Genomic DNA, 21,118 nt, shown 5'->3' on the forward strand with positions numbered 1-21,118 from the left:
CCTTGCTAGCAGCAGGCAAACTTGTCACGGAAATCAGAAAAGCAATCAAATTAAATCGTTTACCTTTGATGAACTTCGGATGTTTTCACTCACGAGACTCCCAGGTAGACAGCCAAAGTTCATTTTTTCCCAAAATATTATTTTTGTAGGCGAAATAGCTCCGTTTGTTCTTCACGTTTGGCTGAGAAATCGCCCGGAAATTGCGGTCACCACAACGCCGAAAAATATTCCAAATTAGCTCCAAAATATCGACAGAAACATGGCAAACGTTGTTTAGAATCCATCTTCAAGGTGTTTTTCTAATATCTATTCGATAATATATCAGTCGGGACAATTCGTTTTTCACTCTGACCGATTGGAGTAATGGCTACCTCTGTATTTTACGCGAGAATCTCTCTCGGAGCCACCATGTGACCACTTACGCAATGTGCCCCCATACGGCTATTCTTCAACAGAAATGCGTAAAACTACGTCACAATGCTGTAGACACCTTGGGGAATACGTAGAAAGCGTAAGCTCGTTGATGGTACATTCACAGCTGAATAGGGAGTCATTGGAACGCAGAGCTTTCAAAACCTGGGGCACTTGGATTTTTCTTAGGCTTTCGCCTGCAACATCAGTTCTGTTATACTCACAGACAATATCTTTACAGTTTTGGAAACGTTAGAGTGTTTTCTATCCAAAGCTGTCAATTATATGCATATTCTAGCATCTTTTCCTGACAAAATATCCCGTTTAAAACGGGAATGTTTTTTTCCCAAAAATTAAAATACTGCCCCCTAACACCAAGAGGTTAATTGAAATGCATTCCAGGTGACTACCTCATGCAGCTGGTTGAGAGAATGCCAAGAGTGTGCAAAGCTGTCAAGGCAAAGGGTGGCTACTTTGAAGAATCTAACATCTAAAATATATTTTGATTTGTTGAACACTTTTTTGGTTACTACATGATTCCTATGTATCCCCTCCCCCCTGCTTTGCCCTCAGAACTGACTCAATCCGTCAGGGCATGGACTCTACAAGGTGTCGAAAGCGTTCCACAGGGATGCTGGCCCATGTTGACTCTTAATGCTTCCCATAGTTGTGTCAAGTTGGCTGGATGTCCTTTGAGTGGTGGACCATTCTTGATACACACAGGAAACTGTTGAGTGTGGAAAAACCCAGCAGCACTGCAGTTCTTGACACACTCAAACCGGTGCGCCTGGCACCTACTACATAACCCGTTCGGAGGCGCTTATTTTGTCTTGCCCATTCACCCTCTGAATGGCGCACGCACACAATCCGTCTCAATTGTCTCAAGGCTTAAAAATCCTTCTTTAACCTGTCTCCTCCCCTTCATCTACACTGATTGTAACAAATGACATCAGTAAGGGATCACAGCTTTCACCTTCAGTCACCTGGTCCGTCTATGTCTGTAGCAGGTGTCCTTAATGTTTTTGTCCACTCAGTGTATATAAATACACCTCAATTACATAGCTAACTCCCTCTTTCGTCTTTCCGGGCTCTCATTTTCCTCTCCCTCTCTCCCTCCCTCTTCACCCCCTCCATCTCTGTCTCCCAGAGATAATCCCAGTGTATGGCATGTCCAGCTACATTGGCAGAGAGGAGAGCTATAACAAGCCCCAGCCTAAGAAGATGAAGGAGCAGAGACAGCTGGAGCGACAGAACAGACTCAACTCTCCTCCCTCCTCCCTGTACAAGTCTCTGGGCTCCAGCCACAATGGATACAGGTCAGAGAACAGTCCTAGTTAGAGACCGGTTCAACTAGTCCGAGACGACAGATGCACCATCTTCATTTGAGCAATCCGTTGTCGCAGAGAGTTTTCCTTCGCTAGAAAGAAATGCTAACTTGCCGTGTGTTCGTGGTTTAATAAGGCTTCTAAAGTTTGTCATTTTCACTTTAAAATGTCAGGCTTTATTTGCCCTAACGAAAAATGTGTCAACCGCTACAAAAATGTCCATTATTTATAATCCACATAATAATTCACATTTCCTGTTGCTGCAGGATTATCTTCCTGCTCTGAGAAACTGTAGGTACAGTAATACGTAAACACTAGATACAATACTAGTTAGAGACTAGTTACAATACTAGTTAGAGACTAGTTACAATACTAGTTAGAGACTAGTTACAATACTAGTTAGAGACTAGTTACAATACTAGTTAGAACTTAGAGACTAGTTTCTTTCTCTACAAGTGTGAAAGGATTAGCCTTATAATTAGAGACAAGTTACAGACTAGTTAGACTAGTTAGTAGTTTAGACTAGTTACTGGTTTTACTAGTGATCAACATGATCTACAAGTCTGAGATCTATAGCCATAATGCAGACAGGAGAGACACTATAAACAAGTTACAGACGTTGACCAGACATTGTTTTCCTATAGAAGTTAGACGTTGACCAGACATTGTTTTCCTATAGAAGTTACAGACGTTGACCAGACATTGTTTTCCTATAGAAGTTACAGACGTTGACCAGACATTGTTTTCCTATAGAAGTTACAGACGTTGACCAGACATTGTTTTCCTATAGAAGTTACAGACGTTGACCAGACATTGTTTTCCTATAGAAGTTAGACGTTGACCAGACATTGTTTTCCTATAGAAGTTAGACGTTGACCAGACATTGTTTTCCTATAGAAGTTAGACGTTGACCAGACATTGTTTTCCTATAGAAGTTACAGACGTTGACCAGACATTGTTTTCCTATAGAAGTTACAGACGTTGACCAGACATTGTTTTCCTATAGAAGTTACAGACGTTGACCAGACATTGTTTTCCTATAGAAGTTAGACGTTGACCAGACATTGTTTTCCTATAGAAGTTAGACGTTGACCAGACATTGTTTTCCTATAGAAGTTACAGACGTTGACCAGACATTGTTTTCCTATAGAAGTTACAGACGTTGACCAGACATTGTTTTCCTATAGAAGTTAGAGACGTTGACCAGACATTGTTTTCCTATAGAAGTTAGACGTTGACCAGACATTGTTTTCCTATAGAAGTTAGACGTTGACCAGACATTGTTTTCCTATAGAAGTTACAGACATTGACCAGACATTGTTTTCCTATAGAAGTTACAGACGTTGACCAGGCATTGTTTTCCTATAGAAGTTACAGACGTTGACCAGACATTGTTTTCCTATAGAAGTTACAGACGTTGACCAGACATTGTTTTCCTATAGAAGTTAGACGTTGACCAGACATTGTTTTCCTATAGAAGTTACAGACGTTGACCAGACATTGTTTTCCTATAGAAGTTACAGACGTTGACCAGACATTGTTTTCCTATAGAAGTTAGACGTTGACCAGACATTGTTTTCCTATAGAAGTTACAGACGTTGACCAGACATTGTTTTCCTATAGAAGTTAGACGTTGACCAGACATTGTTTTCCTATAGAAGTTAGACGTTGACCAGACATTGTTTTCCTATAGAAGTTACAGACGTTGACCAGACATTGTTTTCCTATAGATGTTACAGACGTTGACCAGACATTGTTTTCCTATAGAAGTTAGAGACGTTGACCAGACATTGTTTTCCTATAGAAGTTACAGACGTTGACCAGACATTGTTTTCCTATAGAAGTTACAGACGTTGACCAGACATTGTTTTCCTATAGAAGTTACAGACGTTGACCAGACATTGTTTTCCTATAGAAGTTACAGACGTTGACCAGGCATTGTTTTCCTATAGAAGTTACAGACGTTGACCAGACATTGTTTTCCTATAGAAGTTACAGACGTTGACCAGACATTGTTTTCCTATAGAAGTTAGACGTTGACCAGACATTGTTTTCCTATAGAAGTTACAGACGTTGACCAGACATTGTTTTCCTATAGAAGTTACAGACGTTGACCAGACATTGTTTTCCTATAGAAGTTAGACGTTGACCAGACATTGTTTTCCTATAGAAGTTACAGACGTTGACCAGACATTGTTTTCCTATAGAAGTTAGACGTTGACCAGACATTGTTTTCCTATAGAAGTTAGACGTTGACCAGACATTGTTACAGACGTTGACCAGACATTGTTTTCCTATAGAAGTTAGACGTTGACCAGACATTGTTTTCCTATAGAAGTTACAGACGTTGACCAGACATTGTTTTCCTATAGAAGTTAGACGTTGACCAGACATTGTTTTCCTATAGAAGGATGAGGTTGTCTAAAACACATGCAAACTATTTGACTCTGTTTTAAGAGCATGTGTTGGGTCTATTGTCATTGTAAAGTCTACTGAGATGCTTTCCATGCAGTTTTTGTCAATAAAGTTTGGTTGTATTTGATTGGTTACAGCGGGAAGAGCCACGTCCCTTCACTAGGGTCATTGGGGTCAATGGGCGGAGCTAACAGTCCAGGAGGGAAGAAGCCGGAACGACGACAACTACGGAGCAGCCCAAGGAGCAACGAGCCAGACACACACACACAATCACCGCAAGGTAAACACACACACACGCAGACACACACACGCAGACACACACACGCAGACACACACACACACACACACACACACACACACACACACACACACACACACACACACACACAGATAAGTGAATATTCATCAATGTCTCTCTCTCTTTTATTCTCAATGAAAGAGAGAAAAAGATGAATGGTGTCTTACTGAGGTGGAGAGGAGAGGTGGAGAGAGAGGGAGGGGGGAGAGAAGGGGTTGTCTAGGTAACCACATAGCTGAGGCTTTCCCGAGACCTATCGGTTTCTCCCTCTACAATACTGGCCTTGTCTGGGAGGGGGGGGGGCAGGATAGGAGAGAGGAGAGGTAGTGAGGAGAGGAGTGGATGTGAGGGGAGTAAGGGGGAGAGAGGGAAGAGGGATGAGGTACAGTACATATCTGTTGAGTCCTGGTCTCCATGAAGGAACCCTTTGAGCTCCCTTTCAAACACACACATCTCTATCTCGCTGGCCTGTGTGCAGAGGTGGTGACAGACAGGCCTGCTGACAGACACCAGAGTTAATCCCAAAGAAGCAGGCCAAACCACCTCTCAGACCCCCATTTCAGCTTTGGACCAGCCCGGCTGTACAGTCCAGGGTCAGGGGAATGTTCCATTAAGGCCAGGTGTAAGGGGTGTTTGTTGGGCTGGGTGGTGACATCATGGAAAGAGAGAGAGCCTGATGAGCTTTGATCAACTCAGTATCTTCACACACACACACACGTACAGTACATGTCAGTGTATGTCTAGGAGTATCTGTGTCTTTCTGATGGTCTAGCAGGGTCTCAGTTCTGGACTGGAGATCAGGCTGACTCGGCTACAACACACACACACGCACACACACACACACGCACACACACACACACACACACACACACACCCCGTGACTGGGCTTCCTCTAAAACAATCAGAGCATGAGAGAGGGAGAAAGAGAGAGAGAGGGAGAAAAAGAGAAGAGTATGATAGAGGGAAAAAGAGAGGGAGAAAAAGAGAAGAGTATGATAGAGGGACAGGGGGATTAAAAGTGAGAACAGAATATGAGAGCGAATGAAAAGCTTGGAGGTAGACTGAGTGGAGAGAGAGATGGTAGAGAGAGTGGAGAGAGAGTGAGAGGGGGATGAGAGAATGAGTGGAGAGTGATGGTAGAGAGAGTGGAGAGAGAGTGAGAGGGGGATGAGAGACTGAGTGGAGAGAAAGATGGTAGAGAGAGTGAGAGGGGGATGAGAGACTGAGTGGAGAGAGAGATGGTAGAGAGTGAGAGGGGGATGAGAGACTGAGTGGAGAGAAAGATGGTAGAGAGAGTGAGAGGGGGATGAGAGACTGAGTGGAGAGAAAGATGGTAGAGAGAGGGGGATGAGAGACTGAGTGGAGAGAGAGATGGTAGAGAGAGTGAGAGGGGGATGAGAGACTGAGTGGAGAGAAAGATGGTAGAGAGAGGGGGATGAGAGACTGAGTGGAGAGAGAGATGGTAGAGAGAGTGAGAGGGGGATGAGAGACAAAGGGAGAGAGAGATGGTAGAGAGAGTGAGAGGGGGATGAGAGACAGAGGGAGAGAGAGATGGTAGAGAGAGTGAGAGGGGGATGAGAGACAAAGGGAGAGAGAGAGAACATTCCATCTGTCTAATCTACTGCTTTCAACCATGAGTATCACACACACACACACACACACTGTCTGGAACACCAGACAGGGTTCACACTCACACACAAACACACCCACGCTGTAGACTTTGCTCTGTGCCCTCCTGGACGTGTGTGTTTGTGTGTCTATTGGCTAATGTACTATATTCCAGTAATGTGCTTGGCTACCAGTCAGTCAAGACAGTCAGTAAAGCCCACCGCTCGTCCTTAGAACTGAGCCGCTCTAAACACAATCAGATGTGCCTCTGTCCTCCATGATGGATCTACGTCAGCGGCGCAGTTTATCTGTAGAGAACAGTGATTTCAGGAAACTGATGTCCCATGGTGGATCAACGCCAACGTTGCAGTTTCTCAGTAGAGCTTAGATTTCAACTGAAACAGATGTGCCTTTGTCCGCCATGTTGGTTCTACGTCATCATAACGGCATCACCTTTCTGTGATTCTAGTGGTGCTTTCAAGATGACGTCAGTAGTCTTCAGGTCAGAAAGTTGGAGCCCTAGAAAGATGTCCAAGTTCCCGACTTGGCATTCCGAGTTGGATGACCATTTACTCTGAGTTCACAGCTGTCTTTAATGTACTGAATTCCGAAGTCAGAGATTTCTGAGTTCCGAGTTGTTTTGAACGTGGCATCCTTTCTATGTAGAGAGCAGTGATTTTAGGAAAATGACGTGGCCAGTCCATGTTGGTTATACTGTAGAATGGCTACTTTGAGGAGAGGAGGGAAGGGGGAGGAAAGGAGAGAAAAGAAAATAGACGTCTCCTGACACGTTTAAAACAAAAGACTGATGTAAGATGATGTCATCCAGAGAGAGAGAGAGAGAGAGAGAGAGAGAGAGCTGTAAGTGCTCGTTTAGTTCATTAACACATCCGACCCCTGACCTTAGCATGACTCAGGCCTTTTAAAATAAACCACGCCGTTATAGTGACTCTCTGTAAGTGTGTACGCTCTCCCACCCTCCATGATTTTGCCTGTGTTCCTATGGTAATAGCCCCCCCCCCCCCCCCCCCCCCCAAATAAGGGCCTGCCTGTCTGTGTCAGCTGGTTCAAGGAGTACAAGTCCAGTCTGACTCAGTCTTGTTCTTACAAGTCTCTCTTACACACATCTGCACAATGTTGGCTAGTGCAGAGCCAGAGATGCATATCATATGCATCATTACCATCTGATTTACAGCTGAAGTCGGAAGTTTACATACACCTTAGCCAAATACATTTAAACTCAGTTTTTCACAATTCCTGACATTTAATCCTAGTAAAACATTCCCTGTCTTAGGTCAGTTAGGATCACCACTTTATTTTAAGAATGTGAAATGTCAGAATGATAGTAGAGAGTGATTTATTTCAGATTTTATTTCTTTCATCACATTCCCAGTGAGTCAGAAGTTTACATTCACTCAATTAGTACTTGGTAGCATTGCCTTTCAATTGTTTAACTTACGTCAAACGTTTCAGGTAGCCTTCCACAAGCTTCCCACAATAAGTTGGGTGAATTTTGGGCCATTCCTCCTGACAGAGCTGGTGTAACTGAGTCAGGTTTGTAGGCCTCGCACATGCTTTTTCAGTTCTTCCCACACATTTTCTATAGGATTGAGGCCAGGGCTTTGTGATGGCCACTCCAATACCTTGACTTTGTTGTCCTTAAGCCATTTTTCCACAACTTTGGAAGTATGCTTGGGGTCATTGTCCATTTGGAAGACCCATTTGCGACCAAGCTTTAACTTCCTGACTGATGTCTTGAGATGTTGCTTCAATATATCCACATAATTTTCATTCCTCATGATGCCATCTATTTCGTGAAGTGCACCAGTCCCTCCTACAGCAAAGCACCCCCACAACGTTATGCAGCCACCCCCGTGCTTCATGGTTGGGATGGTGTTCTTCGGCTTGCAAGCCTCCCCCTTTTTCCTCCAAACATAACGATGGTCATTATGGCCAAACAGTTCTATTTTTGTTCCATCAGACCAGAGGACATTTCTCCAAAAAGTACGATCTTTGTCCCCATGTGCATTTGCAAACTGTAGTCTGGCTTTTGTATGGCGGTTTTGGAGCAGTGGTTTCTTCCTTGATGAGTGACCTTTCAGTTCATGTTGATATAGGACTCGTTTTACTGTGGATATAGATACTTTTGTACCGGTTCCCTCCAGCATCTTCACAAGGTCCTTTGCTGTTGTTCTGGAATTGATTTGCACTTTTCGCACCAAAATACATTCATCTCTAGGAGACAGAACGTGTCTCCTTCCTGAGCGGGATGACAAATATATTTTCTGAGGTCTTGGCTGATTTCTTTGGATTTTCCCATGATGTCAAGCAAAGAGGCACTGAGTTGGAAAGTAGGACTTGAAATACATCCACAGGTACACCTCCAACTGACTCAAATGATGTCCATTAGACTATCAGAAGCTTCTAAAGCCATGACATCATTTTTTGGAATTTTCCAAGCTGTTTAAAGGCACAGTCAACTTAGTGTACGTAAACTTCTGACCCACTGTAATTGTGAGACAGTGAATTAATTATAAGTGAAATAATCTGTCTGTAAACAATTGTTGGAAAAATGACTTGTGTCATGCACAATGTAGATGTCCTAACCGACTTGCCAAAACTATAGTTGGTTAACAAGAAATGTGTGGAGTGGTTGAAAAACGAGTTTCAATGACTCCAATCTAGGTGTATATATATTTACAACTTCAACTGTAGATTAATTGATGATCTTAAGAACAGTGATATTAACACATTTCCTTTTGGTCGGCTGGGTTGAAACTGTACTTCTACCATCTCAGAGTTCCCAACGCTTCAGCCAACACACACACACACACACACACACACACTGTTGCCTACCAGGAAGAGCGGAAGAATTCCTGTGTTTTTTGGCACCTCACACACCTCCTCTATGAAGGTATGGCTGGACACACACACACTAATCTTGTCTGTATAGCATGGTCTCTGTCCATGAGAACTAAACTGTCACCATGACTACAAACCTTCTCAGACAGGTCTCAACGTGTGTGTGTGTGTGTGTGTGTGTGTGTGTGGTAACAATTAGGGTTATGGGTTAGAGAAAATAGGATTTTGAATGGAAATACATTTGATGTCCCCACAAGGATAGAAAAATGTGTGTGTGTGTATTAAGGAGGCCAGCTGTTGAGCAGATGGAATGCTCACCATGCATAGATGAAAACGCTGTGGAACTCACCCTGCAGGCTTCTTTTCCTATCGCTCTGTTTCTCTCTCTCATTCTCCTTTTGTTCTCTTTATCTTATATCTCTCTCACCCTCTATCTCTACAGTGCCCCCTTCAAAAAGAAAATCTACTTTTGCATATTTTTGATAGTGAATCATATCAGATCTTCAACCAAAACCTAGTTGGGAACCTGAGTGAACAAATGCATACGTATTTCATTTATTTCATAAACAAATTTATGCAAAAATGTATGCTTGACCATTGTTGTGAGGTTCTTACTGTGGAATGCAGTGCTTGGTTTTTGCCAGGCATAATGGGACCCGTGTCATCCAAAACGTTCTGCAGGGGAATTCTACAGGAGAATGTCAGGTCATCCGCCTGTAAGCTGAAGCTAATGACCCGCAGCTGGGTCACGCAGCAAGACAATGATCCAAAACACACAATCAAGTCTACAAGAAAATGTCTAAAAAGCTAAACATTTGAAGTTTCGGAATGGACCAGTCAAAGTCCAGACCTAATGATCCCAATCGAGATGTTGTGGCAGGATTTGAAACAAGCAGTTGAGTGGGACACAATTCCTCCACAGCAACGTGAGAGACAACTACAGGAAGGGTTTGGTTGCAGTCAGCGCTGCTGAAGGTGGTACAACCACTTATTGAGTGTGAGGGGGAAATTACTTTTTCACACGGGGGAATTGGTCGTTGCATAACTTTCTTAATTAAATAAATGAAATAAGAATCCATTTTTTTTTGTTATTAGTAAACTCAGGTCCCCTTAATCCAATATTGGGTTTTGGATGAAGATCTGATACCATTCAGTGTCAACAATATGCTAAAATCCGAATGGGGGCAAATAGCTTTTCATGGCGCTGTGCCTCTCTTTCTTTGTCTCTGTATCTCCCACTCTCCTCCGTTCCTTCAATTCATTGTTTCTAGTTTCTAAAAGTATATTTTTTACACCATCTTAAATAAGCCCCATTCAGCAATTTAGAACCAGGGACAGATATAGTTCTTGGTTCACTCCAGACCTGACTGCCCTTGACCAGCACAAAAACATCCTGTGGCGTACTGCATTAGCATCGGATAGCCCCCGTGATATGCAACTTTCAGGAAAGTTAAGAACCAATATACACAGGCAGTTAGGAAAGCTAAGGCTAGCTTTTTCAAACAGAAATTTGTATCCTGTAGTACTAACTCAAAAAAGTTCTGGGACACTGTAAAAAGTCCATGGAGAATAAGAGCACCTCTTCCCAGCTGCCCACTGCACTGAGGTTAGGAAACACTGTCACCACCGATAAATCCACTATAATTGAGAATTTCAATAAGCATTTTTCTATGGCTGGCCATGCTTTCCACCTGGCTACCCTACCCCGTTCAACAACCCTGCACCCCCCACAACAACCCTGCACCCCCCACAACAACTTGCCCAAACCTCCCCCATTTCTCCTTCACCCAAATCCAGATAGCTGATGTTCTGAAAGAGTTGCAAAATCTGGACCCCTACAAATCAGCTGGGCTCCTGATGAGCTTCAATGCCATACAACTCTCCTTCTGTGGCCTCCAACTGCTCTTAAATGCTAGTAAGACTAAATGCATGCTCTTCAACCGATCGCTGCCCGCACCTGCCCGCCCGTCCAGCATCACTACTCTGGACGGCTCTGACTTAGAATTCTTGGACAACTACAAATACCTAGGTGTCTGGCTAGACTGTAAACTCTCCTTCCAGACTCACATTAAGCATCTCCAATCCAAAACTAAATCTAGAATTGGCTTCCTATTTTGCAACAAAGCATCCTTCACTCATGCTGCCAAACATACCCTCGTAAAACTGACCATCCTACCGATCCTTGACTTTGGCGATGTGATTTACAAATTAGCCTCCAACACTCTACTCAACAAATTGGATGCAGTCTATCACAGTGCCATCTGTTTTGTCACCAAAGCCCCATACACTACCCACCACTGCGACCTGTATGCTCTCATCGGCTGGCCCTTGCTTCATATTTGTCGCCAAACCCACTGGATCCAGGTCATCTAGAAGTCTGCTAGGTAAAGCCCCGCCTTATCTCAGCTCACTGGTCACCATAGCAGCACCCGCCCGTAGCATGCGCTCCAGCAGGTATATCTCACTGATCACCCCCAAAGCCAATTCCTACTTTGGCCGCCTTACCTTGCAGTTCTCTGCTGCCAATGACTGGAACGAATTGCAAAAATCGCTGAAGCTGGAGAGTCATATCTCCATCACTAACTTTAAGCATCAGCTGTCAGAGCAGCTCACATATCATTGCAACTGTACATAGCCCATCTGTAAATAGCCCATCCAAACTACCTCATCCCCATATTGTTATTATTATTTTTTTAATCCTTTGCACCCCAGTATCTCTACTTGCACATTCATCTTCTGCACATCTTTCACTCCAGTGTTTAATTGCTAAATTGTAATTAATTCGCCACTACGGCCTATTTATTGCCTTACTTCCCTAATCTTACCTCATTTGCACACAATGTACATGTTTTTTTTCTCTATTGTGTTACTGACTGTACATTTGTTTATCTCTGTGTTGTTGTTTGTGTCACACTGCTTTGCTTTATCTTGGCCAGGTCACAGTTGTAAATGAGAACTTGTTCTCAACTGGCCTACCTGGTTGAATAAAGGTGAAATAAATAAAAAATAAAAATACACCCAGACACACTTAGATATATTCACCGTCTGACAAGCCCCTCCCCCTGCATCTGCTGCGCCTGCTGATGATGTCACAGAACTGGAACACCGTGATTGTGTAATCACCCTACACCCATTTTAGTCATTTAGCAGACACTCTTATCCAGAGCATCTCTGTGCATTCATCTTAAGATAGCTAGGTGGGACAACCACACGTCATGATCATAAGTACAGTTTCCCTCAAAGTATCTATCAGCAAAATCAGTGCTAGTGGGGAAAACTGAAGTGCCTTTATTTTATTCTAGGGGTGGTTGGGCCAAGAGACCAGAGGTGGAGGAATGGAGGGCTTGGGTTGGGATGTAGGGTTTGAGCAGAGCCTAAAGGTAGATAGGGCCAGTTCCCCTTGCTGCTCAGTAGGCCAGCACCAGGGTCTTGATGATGACCCCTCACAAACCCTGTACTCCTCCTCTCTGCTTTCCTCACTTCTCTCTCCATCCTGATAAACATGCCTTCTTCTCTTCTCCTCCTCCGCTCCTCTTCTGTGTTCTAATCTCTCTCTCTCTCTTTCTCTCTCTCTCTGAAACACAAACCATTTCTGGGTAATTTAGTAAACTCTGCTCTGATGGAGAAAGCAGCTCTGCTCCTGTCTGAAGCGTCTCTGGTATAGGGATTACACACACACTACACACTACACACACACACTACACACATTTCCATTGCACGCACAAACACACACACGCACGCAAGCACACACACACACACCCACACACACACCAGCGCTAACCCCGACCCACTCCTACTCCTCCTCCCACTCCTTGCGAAAGTATTCGGCCCCCTTGAACTTTGCGACCTTTTGCCACATTTCAGGCTTCAAACATAAAGATATAAAACTGTATTTTTTTTGTGAAGAATCAACAACAAGTGGGACACAATCATGAAGTGGAACGACATTTATTGGATATCTTGGACCTGCCTGGTGTGTTCCTTGTTCTTCATGATGCTCTCTGCGCTTTTAACGGACCTCTGAGACTATCACAGTGCAGGTGCATTTATACAGAGACTTGATTACACACAGGTGGATTGTATTTATCATCATTAGTCATTTAGGTCAACATGGATCATTCAGAGATCCTCACTGAACTTCTGGAGAGAGTTTGCTGCACTGAAAGTAAAGGGGCTGAATAATTTTGCACGCCCAATTTTTCAGTTTTTGTTTTGTTAAAAAAGTTTGAAATATCCAATAAATGTCGTTCCACTTCATGATTGTGTCCCACTTGTTGTTGATTCTTCACAAAAAAATACAGTTTTATATCTTTGTTTGAAGCCTGAAATGTGGCAAAAGGTCGCAAAGTTCAAGGGGGCCGAATACTTTCGCAAGGCACTGTAAATCACCCGTAGACATGCTCTGCCACTGGATGTGTGTGTGTGTGTGTGTGTGTGTGTGTGTGTGTGTGTGTGAGAGAGAGACTGGAACTGGCCCACTGTTTTATGAGCAGCCAACAGAACAGAGGGCAGACCTAGGCAGTAATCTAGGTTGGGGTCTGTACATACTGTACGTACTGTATATGACACAGCTCAGCCTGCCCTCTGGTGGTGCTTAGCTGTAATTTCACCCTCTCACACAAGGGCAGAAACACACTAGTTGGTGGTAATGTTGTGTCTGTCCTCTTTCCTCAGATCACGACTCGGAGGCAAAGAGAGTTCAGGAAGTGCTCTCCGCCATAGACAAACCACAGGTCAGTCACACACATACACACACGCACGCAGACACACACACTCACTCACACACACACTTGCAGACAAAGACATCTGTACCTAAAGGTGTCTTCCTCACAGAGCAGTATGTCCTTTGGAGCCCAGAACACCTGCAGTCCCCAACCTGACCACACAGGGGCAGTATTGTACCACCTCATCACACAGAACTAGGGCTACAATGCTACCGGTAATTTACCAAAGTTACCGGAATCTTCAGTAATTTTGGTAATTAACAGAAAATCTATGGCAATCAATCGAAATTTTGGTCATTTATACTTGAAAAACGTTTTTTATTCTTCATATATAGTATTAATTTGTTACATCTGTGTCCATATTGTCCATGAGTTCAAGAGAAAGAGCCTAATTAATGAACAAAAAGGATCTAATCAACAATGCCATTATTTTCTACTACCTCTGCAACTCTATTGACTGTGTTCACAACTGTCAGTTTGATGCAAAAACATTGACAAAAACAAATATTGACATAGTAAAATAAATTCAAGTGGGTTAAAAAACATATAAAGGTTATTTCATGCTGAAACCCTCATATTAAACACCAGTGGTATTCAATAAGTTGATTGTTTATATTGTCACGAACCGGCTCAAAGCCCGTAACAAAAGGGAGACAACGTGGAGATAAGGAGTAACAAAACATATATTTATTAAATAAAGTCAACTAAGTACAATATACAATGGTGTGTGTAATCAGTAATCAGTAGTGTAAGTGAGTGTTTTGCATGCATGAATGTGATAATGCAGGGTGTTGAAAGGTGCCAAAGCAAACAAACAAAAGGCCACCAAGATACACAACAAACTCTGTAAAGGTGTCTGCATGGAGAGAGTCTCCTCCATGAATGGGGAAGGGGTATATTTATCCTGGGACACACCTGGCCCAGGTGTTTCCCATGTAGCTGACGACCCTCCCAACTCCGCCCACCGGCATCCTAATAAGGAAACAAGAACAAAGAGAGAATGTGGTTAGTCCCCAGGGCAGATTGGATATTCAGTCGATGTGGTTTGTCCCCAGGGCAGATTGGGTATTCAGTCGATGTGGTTTGTCCCCAGGGCAGATTGGGTATTCAGTCGATGTGGTTAGTCCCCAGGGCAGATTGGGTATTCAGTCGATGTGGTTTGTCCCCAGGGCAGATTGGGTATTCAGTCAATGTGGTTAGTCCCCAGGGCAGATTGGGTATTCAGTCGATGTGGTTTGTCCCCAGGGCAGATTGGGTATTCAGTCGATGTGGTTTGTCCCCAGGGCAGATTGGGTATTCAGTTGATGTGGTTTGTCCCCAGGGCAGATTGGGTATTCAGTCGATGTGGTTTGTCCCCAGGGCAGATTGGGTATTCAGTCGATGTGGTTAGTCCCCAGGGCAGATTGGGTATTCAGTCGATGTGGTTAGTCCCCAGGGCAGATTGGGTATTCAGTCGATGTGGTTTGTCCCCAGGGCAGATTGGGTATTCAGTCGATGTGGTTAGTCCCCAGGGCAGATTGGATATTCAGTCGATGTGGTTTGTCTCCAGGGCAGATTGGGTATTCAGTCGATGTGGTTTGTCCCCAGGGCAGATTGGGTATTCAGTCGATGTGGTTAGTCCCCAGGGCAGATTGGGTATTCAGTCGATGTGGTTTGTCCCCAGGGCAGATTGGGTATTCAGTCGATGTGGTTTGTCCCCAGGGCAGATTGGGTATTCAGTCGATGTGGTTTGTCCCCAGGGCAGATTGGGTATTCAGTTGATGTGGTTTGTCCCCAGGGCAGATTGGGTATTCAGTGGATGTGGTTTGTCCCCAGGGCAGATTGGGTATTCAGTGGATGTGGTTTGTCCCCAGGGCAGATTGGGTATTCAGTGGATGTGGTTTGTCCCCAGGGCAGATTGGGTATTCAGTGGATGTGGTTTGTCCCCAGGGCAGATTGGGTATTCAGTGGATGTGGTTTGTCCCCAGGGCAGATTGGGTATTCAGTGGATGTGGTTAGTCCCCAGGGCAGATTGGGTATTCAGTCGATGTGGTTAGTCCCCAGGGCAGATTGGGTATTCAGTCGATGTGGTTAGTCCCCAGGGCAGATTGGGTATTCAGTCGATGTGGTTTGTCCCCAGGGCAGATTGGGTATTCAGTCGATGTGGTTAGTCCCCAGGGCAGATTGGATATTCAGTCGATGTGGTTTGTCTCCAGGGCAGATTGGGTATTCAGTCGATGTGGTTTGTCCCCAGGGCAGATTGGGTATTCAGTCGATGTGGTTAGTCCCCAGGGCAGATTGGGTATTCAGTCGATGTGGTTTGTCCCCAGGGCAGATTGGGTATTCAGTCGATGTGGTTTGTCCCCAGGGCAGATTGGGTATTCAGTCGATGTGGTTTGTCCCCAGGGCAGATTGGGTATTCAGTTGATGTGGTTTGTCCCCAGGGCAGATTGGGTATTCAGTGGATGTGGTTTGTCCCCAGGGCAGATTGGGTATTCAGTGGATGTGGTTTGTCCCCAGGGCAGATTGGGTATTCAGTCGATGTGGTTTGTCCCCAGGGCAGATTGGGTATTCAGTCGATGTGGTTTGTCCCCAGGGCAGATTGGGTATTCAGTGGATGTGGTTTGTCCCCAGGGCAGATTGGGTATTCAGTGGATGTGCTGTCTCTGGATGAATGACACCCGGTGTTAAATCACTCCGCTGTGTGTCTTTCCCCGTTGCTGGCGGTTTGGGTAAATGTTTCTGTGTGTGTGTGTGTGTGTGTAGAGACAGTGGTTGATGGGGTGATTGTTTCAGTACCTGTGTGTGTGTGTGTGTGTGTGTAGAGACATTGGTTGATGGGGTGATTGTTTCAGTACCAGGGTGTGTGTGTGTATGTGTAGAGACATTGGTTGATGGGGTGATTGTTTCAGTACCAGTGTGTGTGTATGTGTAGAGACATTGGTTGATGGGGTGATTGTTTCAGTGCCAGGGTGTGTGTGTGTGTATGTGTAGAGACATTGGTTGATGGGGTGATTGTTTCAGTGCCAGGGTGTGGGTAAATGTTTCTTCTACTCAGACGGTCATTTCACCGACCCAGCATCCGTGACGGGGATGAACTGGAACATAAACTGATAGGAACTTTGTGTGTGTGTGTTATCTAATGTGTGTGTGGTGTTCCAGGTGTCCAACGTGCACGCGCGGGGTGCTAGGTTGTCCTGGGCTCCCCCGGTCGGGCTGGTGAACCGGTTCAGCAACAGCCAGTCTCTCACCTACGAGGTCTCTCTGTCCGACAAGGGACGGGACGGCAAATACAGACTTATATACAGGTAAAACACACCTATCTCTGATCCTGACTAGCAGGTAAAACACACCTATCTCTGATCCTGACTAGCAGGTAAAACACACCTATCTCTGATCCTGACTAGCAGGTAAAACACACCTATCTCTGATCCTGACTAGCAGGTAAAACACACCTATCTCTGATCCTGACTAGCAGGTAAAACACACCTATCTCTGATCCTGACTAGCAGGTAAAACACACCTATCTCTGATCCTGACTAGCAGGTAAAACACACCTAACTCTGAACCTGACTAGCAGGTAAAACACACCTATCTCTGATCCTGACTAGCAGGTAAAACACACCTATCTCTGATCCTGACTAGCAGGTAAAACACACCTATCTCTGATCCTGACTAGCAGGTAAAACACACCTATCTCTGATCCTGACTAGCAGGTAGAACACACCTATCTCTGATCCTGACTAGCAGGTAAAACACACCTAACTCTGATCCTGACTAGCAGGTAAAACACACCTATCTCTGATCCTGACTAGCAGGTAAAACACACCTATCTCTGATCCTGACTAGCAGGTAAAACACACCTATCTCTGATCCTGACTAGCAGGTAGAACACACCTATCTCTGATCCTGACTAGCAGGTAAAACACACCTATCTCTGATCCTGACTAGCAGGTAAAACACACCTATCTCTGATCCTGACTAGCAGGTAAAACACACCTATCTCTGATCCTGACTAGCAGGTAAAACACACCTAACTCAGGTGTGTGTATGACTTGTGTATGGACGTTCCAGACTTTGAAGAACAACTGACGCAAACATAAACAGTTCACTTTCATCTCAAGTGTAAATAACGTGTGTGTGTGTGTGTGTGTGTGTGTGTGTGTGTGTGTGTGTGTGTGTGTAGTGGAGAGGAGTTGGAGTGTCATCTAAAAGACCTGAGGCCAGCTTCAGACTACCACGTACGGTAAGAACACACACCTTCCGTCAGCAACACACACACTTTTTCACCACTTCTTTGCAATTGTGTTAATAAATGTGATTATTAATGTTTTGTGTGTGTGTGTTTCAGAGTCAGCGCGGTGTGTAACTCTAACTTGAGGGGTGTGTGTTCGGAGACGGGGTCGTTCACAACACACACCTGCCCCCCTGACCTGCCCTTCCCCCCCAAACTGTCTCACCGCACCAAGAGCACCCTCACACTACAGTGGAAGGTACACACACACACACACACACACTTTTAGTTCCTTTCATTGGACTTTCCGATTGTTTACGCTTGTACCAAAAGTGTCCACTCATTCCCTCCCATCCAGTCTATTTTAGATCCATCAGGGCGAGTGAATGAGTGCACACTTCAGAGACAGGGGAGTGAATGAGTGCACACTTCAGGGACAAGGGCAGAGAATCTGGGTTCTATTTTGCTCTCAGGGAAGATCTGCTTCCTGGTGTTTTATGACATCGCTGTCCAGTCCTTCTCCATGTCATTCTGAGAGGGGATTGGTCAGGATAGATTGCACTATCATCCTCACCTCTATATAGATAGATCTGTCAGTGATATTCTGTCTTGGGTTCTGTCACAGCGTAAGGGCGGCGTGGAGAGTGACATCACTCACTCAGACAGGATATGAGGTCAGACTAATGAAAACACACAGGCCATTTCCTCTCTGTGACAGCCCCAGTTCATCCTCCTCTCCTCATCACGCACCCACGCGCGAGCACACACACACACACACACACACACACACACACACACACACACACACACACACACATACACACACACACATACACACACACACATACACACACACACACACACACATACACACTCACACACTCTCACACACACTCATACACACTCACACACTCTCATACACTCTCACACACACACTCATACACACTCATACACACTCATACACACTCATACACACTCATACACACTCATACACACTCATACACACTCACACAGACTCATACACACTCACACACTCTCCAGACAGCCCTATTTATTCTTCTCTTCTCTCGCCAGCCTCCGATCGACAACGGATCCAAAATCACAAACTACCTTCTTGAGTGGGACGAGGTACCACACACACACTCCTATTGGATAATATGCCATCTATTTCCAACGTACATAAAATCCCTCTCTCCTCTTCCCTCTCTCTCTCTCTCTCCTCTCTCCTCTCTCTCCTCTCCTCTCTCTCCTCACCTCTCTCTCTCTCCTCTCTCCTCTTTGTCCCCTCTCCTCTCTCTCTCCTCTCTTTCCTCTCTCCTCACCCCTCTCTCCTCTCTCCTCTTTGTCCCCTCTCCTCTCTCTCTCCTCTCTTTCCCCTCTCCTCTCTCACCTCTCTCTCCTCTCTCCTCTCTCTCTCCTCTCTTTCTCCTCCTCTCTCTCCTCTCTTTCCCCTCTCCTCTCTCTCACCTTTCTCTCTCTCCTCTCTCTCCTCTCTGTCCCCTCTCCTCTCTCTCCTCTCTCTCCTCACCTCTCTCTCTCTCTCTCTCTCCGCTCTGTCCCCTCTCCTCTCTCCTCTTTCCCCTCTCCTCTCTCTCCTCTCTTTCCCCTCTCCCTCTCCTCTCTCCTCTCTCTCCTCTCTCTCCTCTCCTCTCCTCTCTCTCCTCTCCTCTCTCTCTCTCCTCTCTCCTCTCTATCCCCTCTCCTCTCTCTCTCCTCTCTCCTCTCTTTCCCCTCTCCTCTCTCTCCTCACCGCTCTCTCCTCTCTCCTCTCTGCCCCCTCTCCTCTCTGTCCCCTCTCCTCTCTCTCTCCTCTCTCTCTCTCCTCTCCTCTCCTCTCCTCTCTCCTCTCCTCTCTCCTCTCTCTCCTCACCTCTCTCTCCTCACCTCTCTCTCCTCACCTCTCTCTCCTCACCTCTCTCTCTTCTCTGTCCTCTCTCCTCTCTCTCCTCCTCCTCTCTCTCTGTCCCCTCTCCTCTCTCTCCTCACCTCTCTCTCCCCTCTCCTCTCTATCCCCTCTCCTCTCTCTCCTCTCTTTCCCCTTTCCTCTCTCTCCTCTCTCCTCTCTCTCTCCTCTCTCTCCTATCCTCTCCTCTCCTCTCTCTCCTCACCTCTCTCTCCCCTCTCCTCACCTCTCTCTCCCCTCTCCTCTCTATCCCCTCTCCTCTCTCTCCTCTCTCCCCTCTTTCCCCTCTCCTCTCTCTCCTCACCTCCCCTCTCCTCTCTGTCCCCTCTCCTCTCTCTCCTCTCTCTCCTCCTCCTCTCTCTCTGTCCCCTCTCCTCTCCTCTCTCTCCTCACCTCTCTCCCCTCTCCTCTCTATCCCCTCTCCTCTCTCTCCTCTCTCCGCTCTTTCCCCTCTCCTCTCTCTCCTCTCTCTCTCCTCTCTCTCTCCTCTCTCTCTCCTCTCTCTCTCTCCTCTCTCTCTCCTCTCATCTACTCTCTCCCATCTCCTCTCTCCCCTCTCCTCTCTCTCCCCTCTCCTCTCTCTCCCCTCTCCTCTCTCTCCCCTCTCCTCTCTCCTCTCTATCCCCTCTCCTCTCTCTCCTCTCTCCTCTCTTTCCCCTCTCCTCTCTCTCCTCTCTGTCCCCTCTCTCTCCTCTCTCTCTCCTCTCTCTCCTCTCTCTCTCCTCTCTCTCCTCTCCTCTCTCTCCTCACCTCTCTCTCTCTCTCCTCTTTGTCCCCTCTCCTCTCTCTCCTCTCTTTCCCCTCTCCTCTCTCACCTCTCTCTCTCTCTCCTCTCTCCTCTCTTTCTCCTCCTCTCTCCTCTCTTTCTCCTCCCCTCTCCTCTCTCACATCTCTCTCTCTCTCTCCTCTCTCCTCTCTGTCCCCTCTCCTCTCCCTCCTCATCTCTCTCTCTCTCTCTCTCCTCTCTGTCCCCTCTCCTCTCTCCTCTCTTTCCCCTATCCTCTCTCTCCTCTCTTTCCCCTCTCCCTCTCCTCTCTCCTCTGTCCCCTCTCCTCTCTCTCCTCACCTCTCTCTCTCCTCTCTGTCCTCTCTCCTCTCTCTCTCCTCTCTCTCCCCTCTCCTCACCTCTCTCTCCCCTCTCCTCTCTATCCCCTCTCTCTCCTCTCTCCCCTCTTTCCCCTCTCCTCTCTCTCCTCTCTCCCCTTCTCCTCTCTCTCCTCTCTCTCCTCTCTCTCCTCCTCCTCTCTCTCTGTCCCCTCTCCTCTCCTCTCTCTCCTCACCTCTCTCCCCTCTCCTCTCTATCCCCTCTCCTCTCTCTCCTCTCTCCGCTCTTTCCCCTCTCTCTCCTCTCTCCTCTCT

At 45.8% G+C, this 21,118-nt stretch overlaps 1 protein-coding gene across 3 annotated transcripts in view; it reads left to right on the forward strand.

Moving 5' to 3' along the window:
- LOC110495706 (fibronectin type III domain-containing protein 3B) overlaps positions 1–21,118 on the forward strand; it is a 122,536-nt gene that overhangs the window by 54,239 nt on the left and 47,179 nt on the right. For all 3 annotated transcript variants that reach the window (XM_036952127.1, XM_036952128.1, XM_036952129.1), the window contains exons 6-12: positions 1,559–1,727; positions 4,289–4,431; positions 13,594–13,652; positions 16,785–16,930; positions 17,809–17,868; positions 17,974–18,115; positions 18,931–18,984. In XM_036952127.1, coding sequence (XP_036808022.1) covers positions 1,559–1,727; positions 4,289–4,431; positions 13,594–13,652; positions 16,785–16,930; positions 17,809–17,868; positions 17,974–18,115; positions 18,931–18,984 — 773 coding nt within the window. The remainder of the gene's footprint in view (positions 1–1,558; positions 1,728–4,288; positions 4,432–13,593; positions 13,653–16,784; positions 16,931–17,808; positions 17,869–17,973; positions 18,116–18,930; positions 18,985–21,118) is intronic.

This window comes from Oncorhynchus mykiss, chromosome 18, assembly GCF_013265735.2.
Source record: "Oncorhynchus mykiss isolate Arlee chromosome 18, USDA_OmykA_1.1, whole genome shotgun sequence".
In the NCBI taxonomy this organism is placed as follows: domain Eukaryota; kingdom Metazoa; phylum Chordata; class Actinopteri; order Salmoniformes; family Salmonidae; genus Oncorhynchus; species Oncorhynchus mykiss.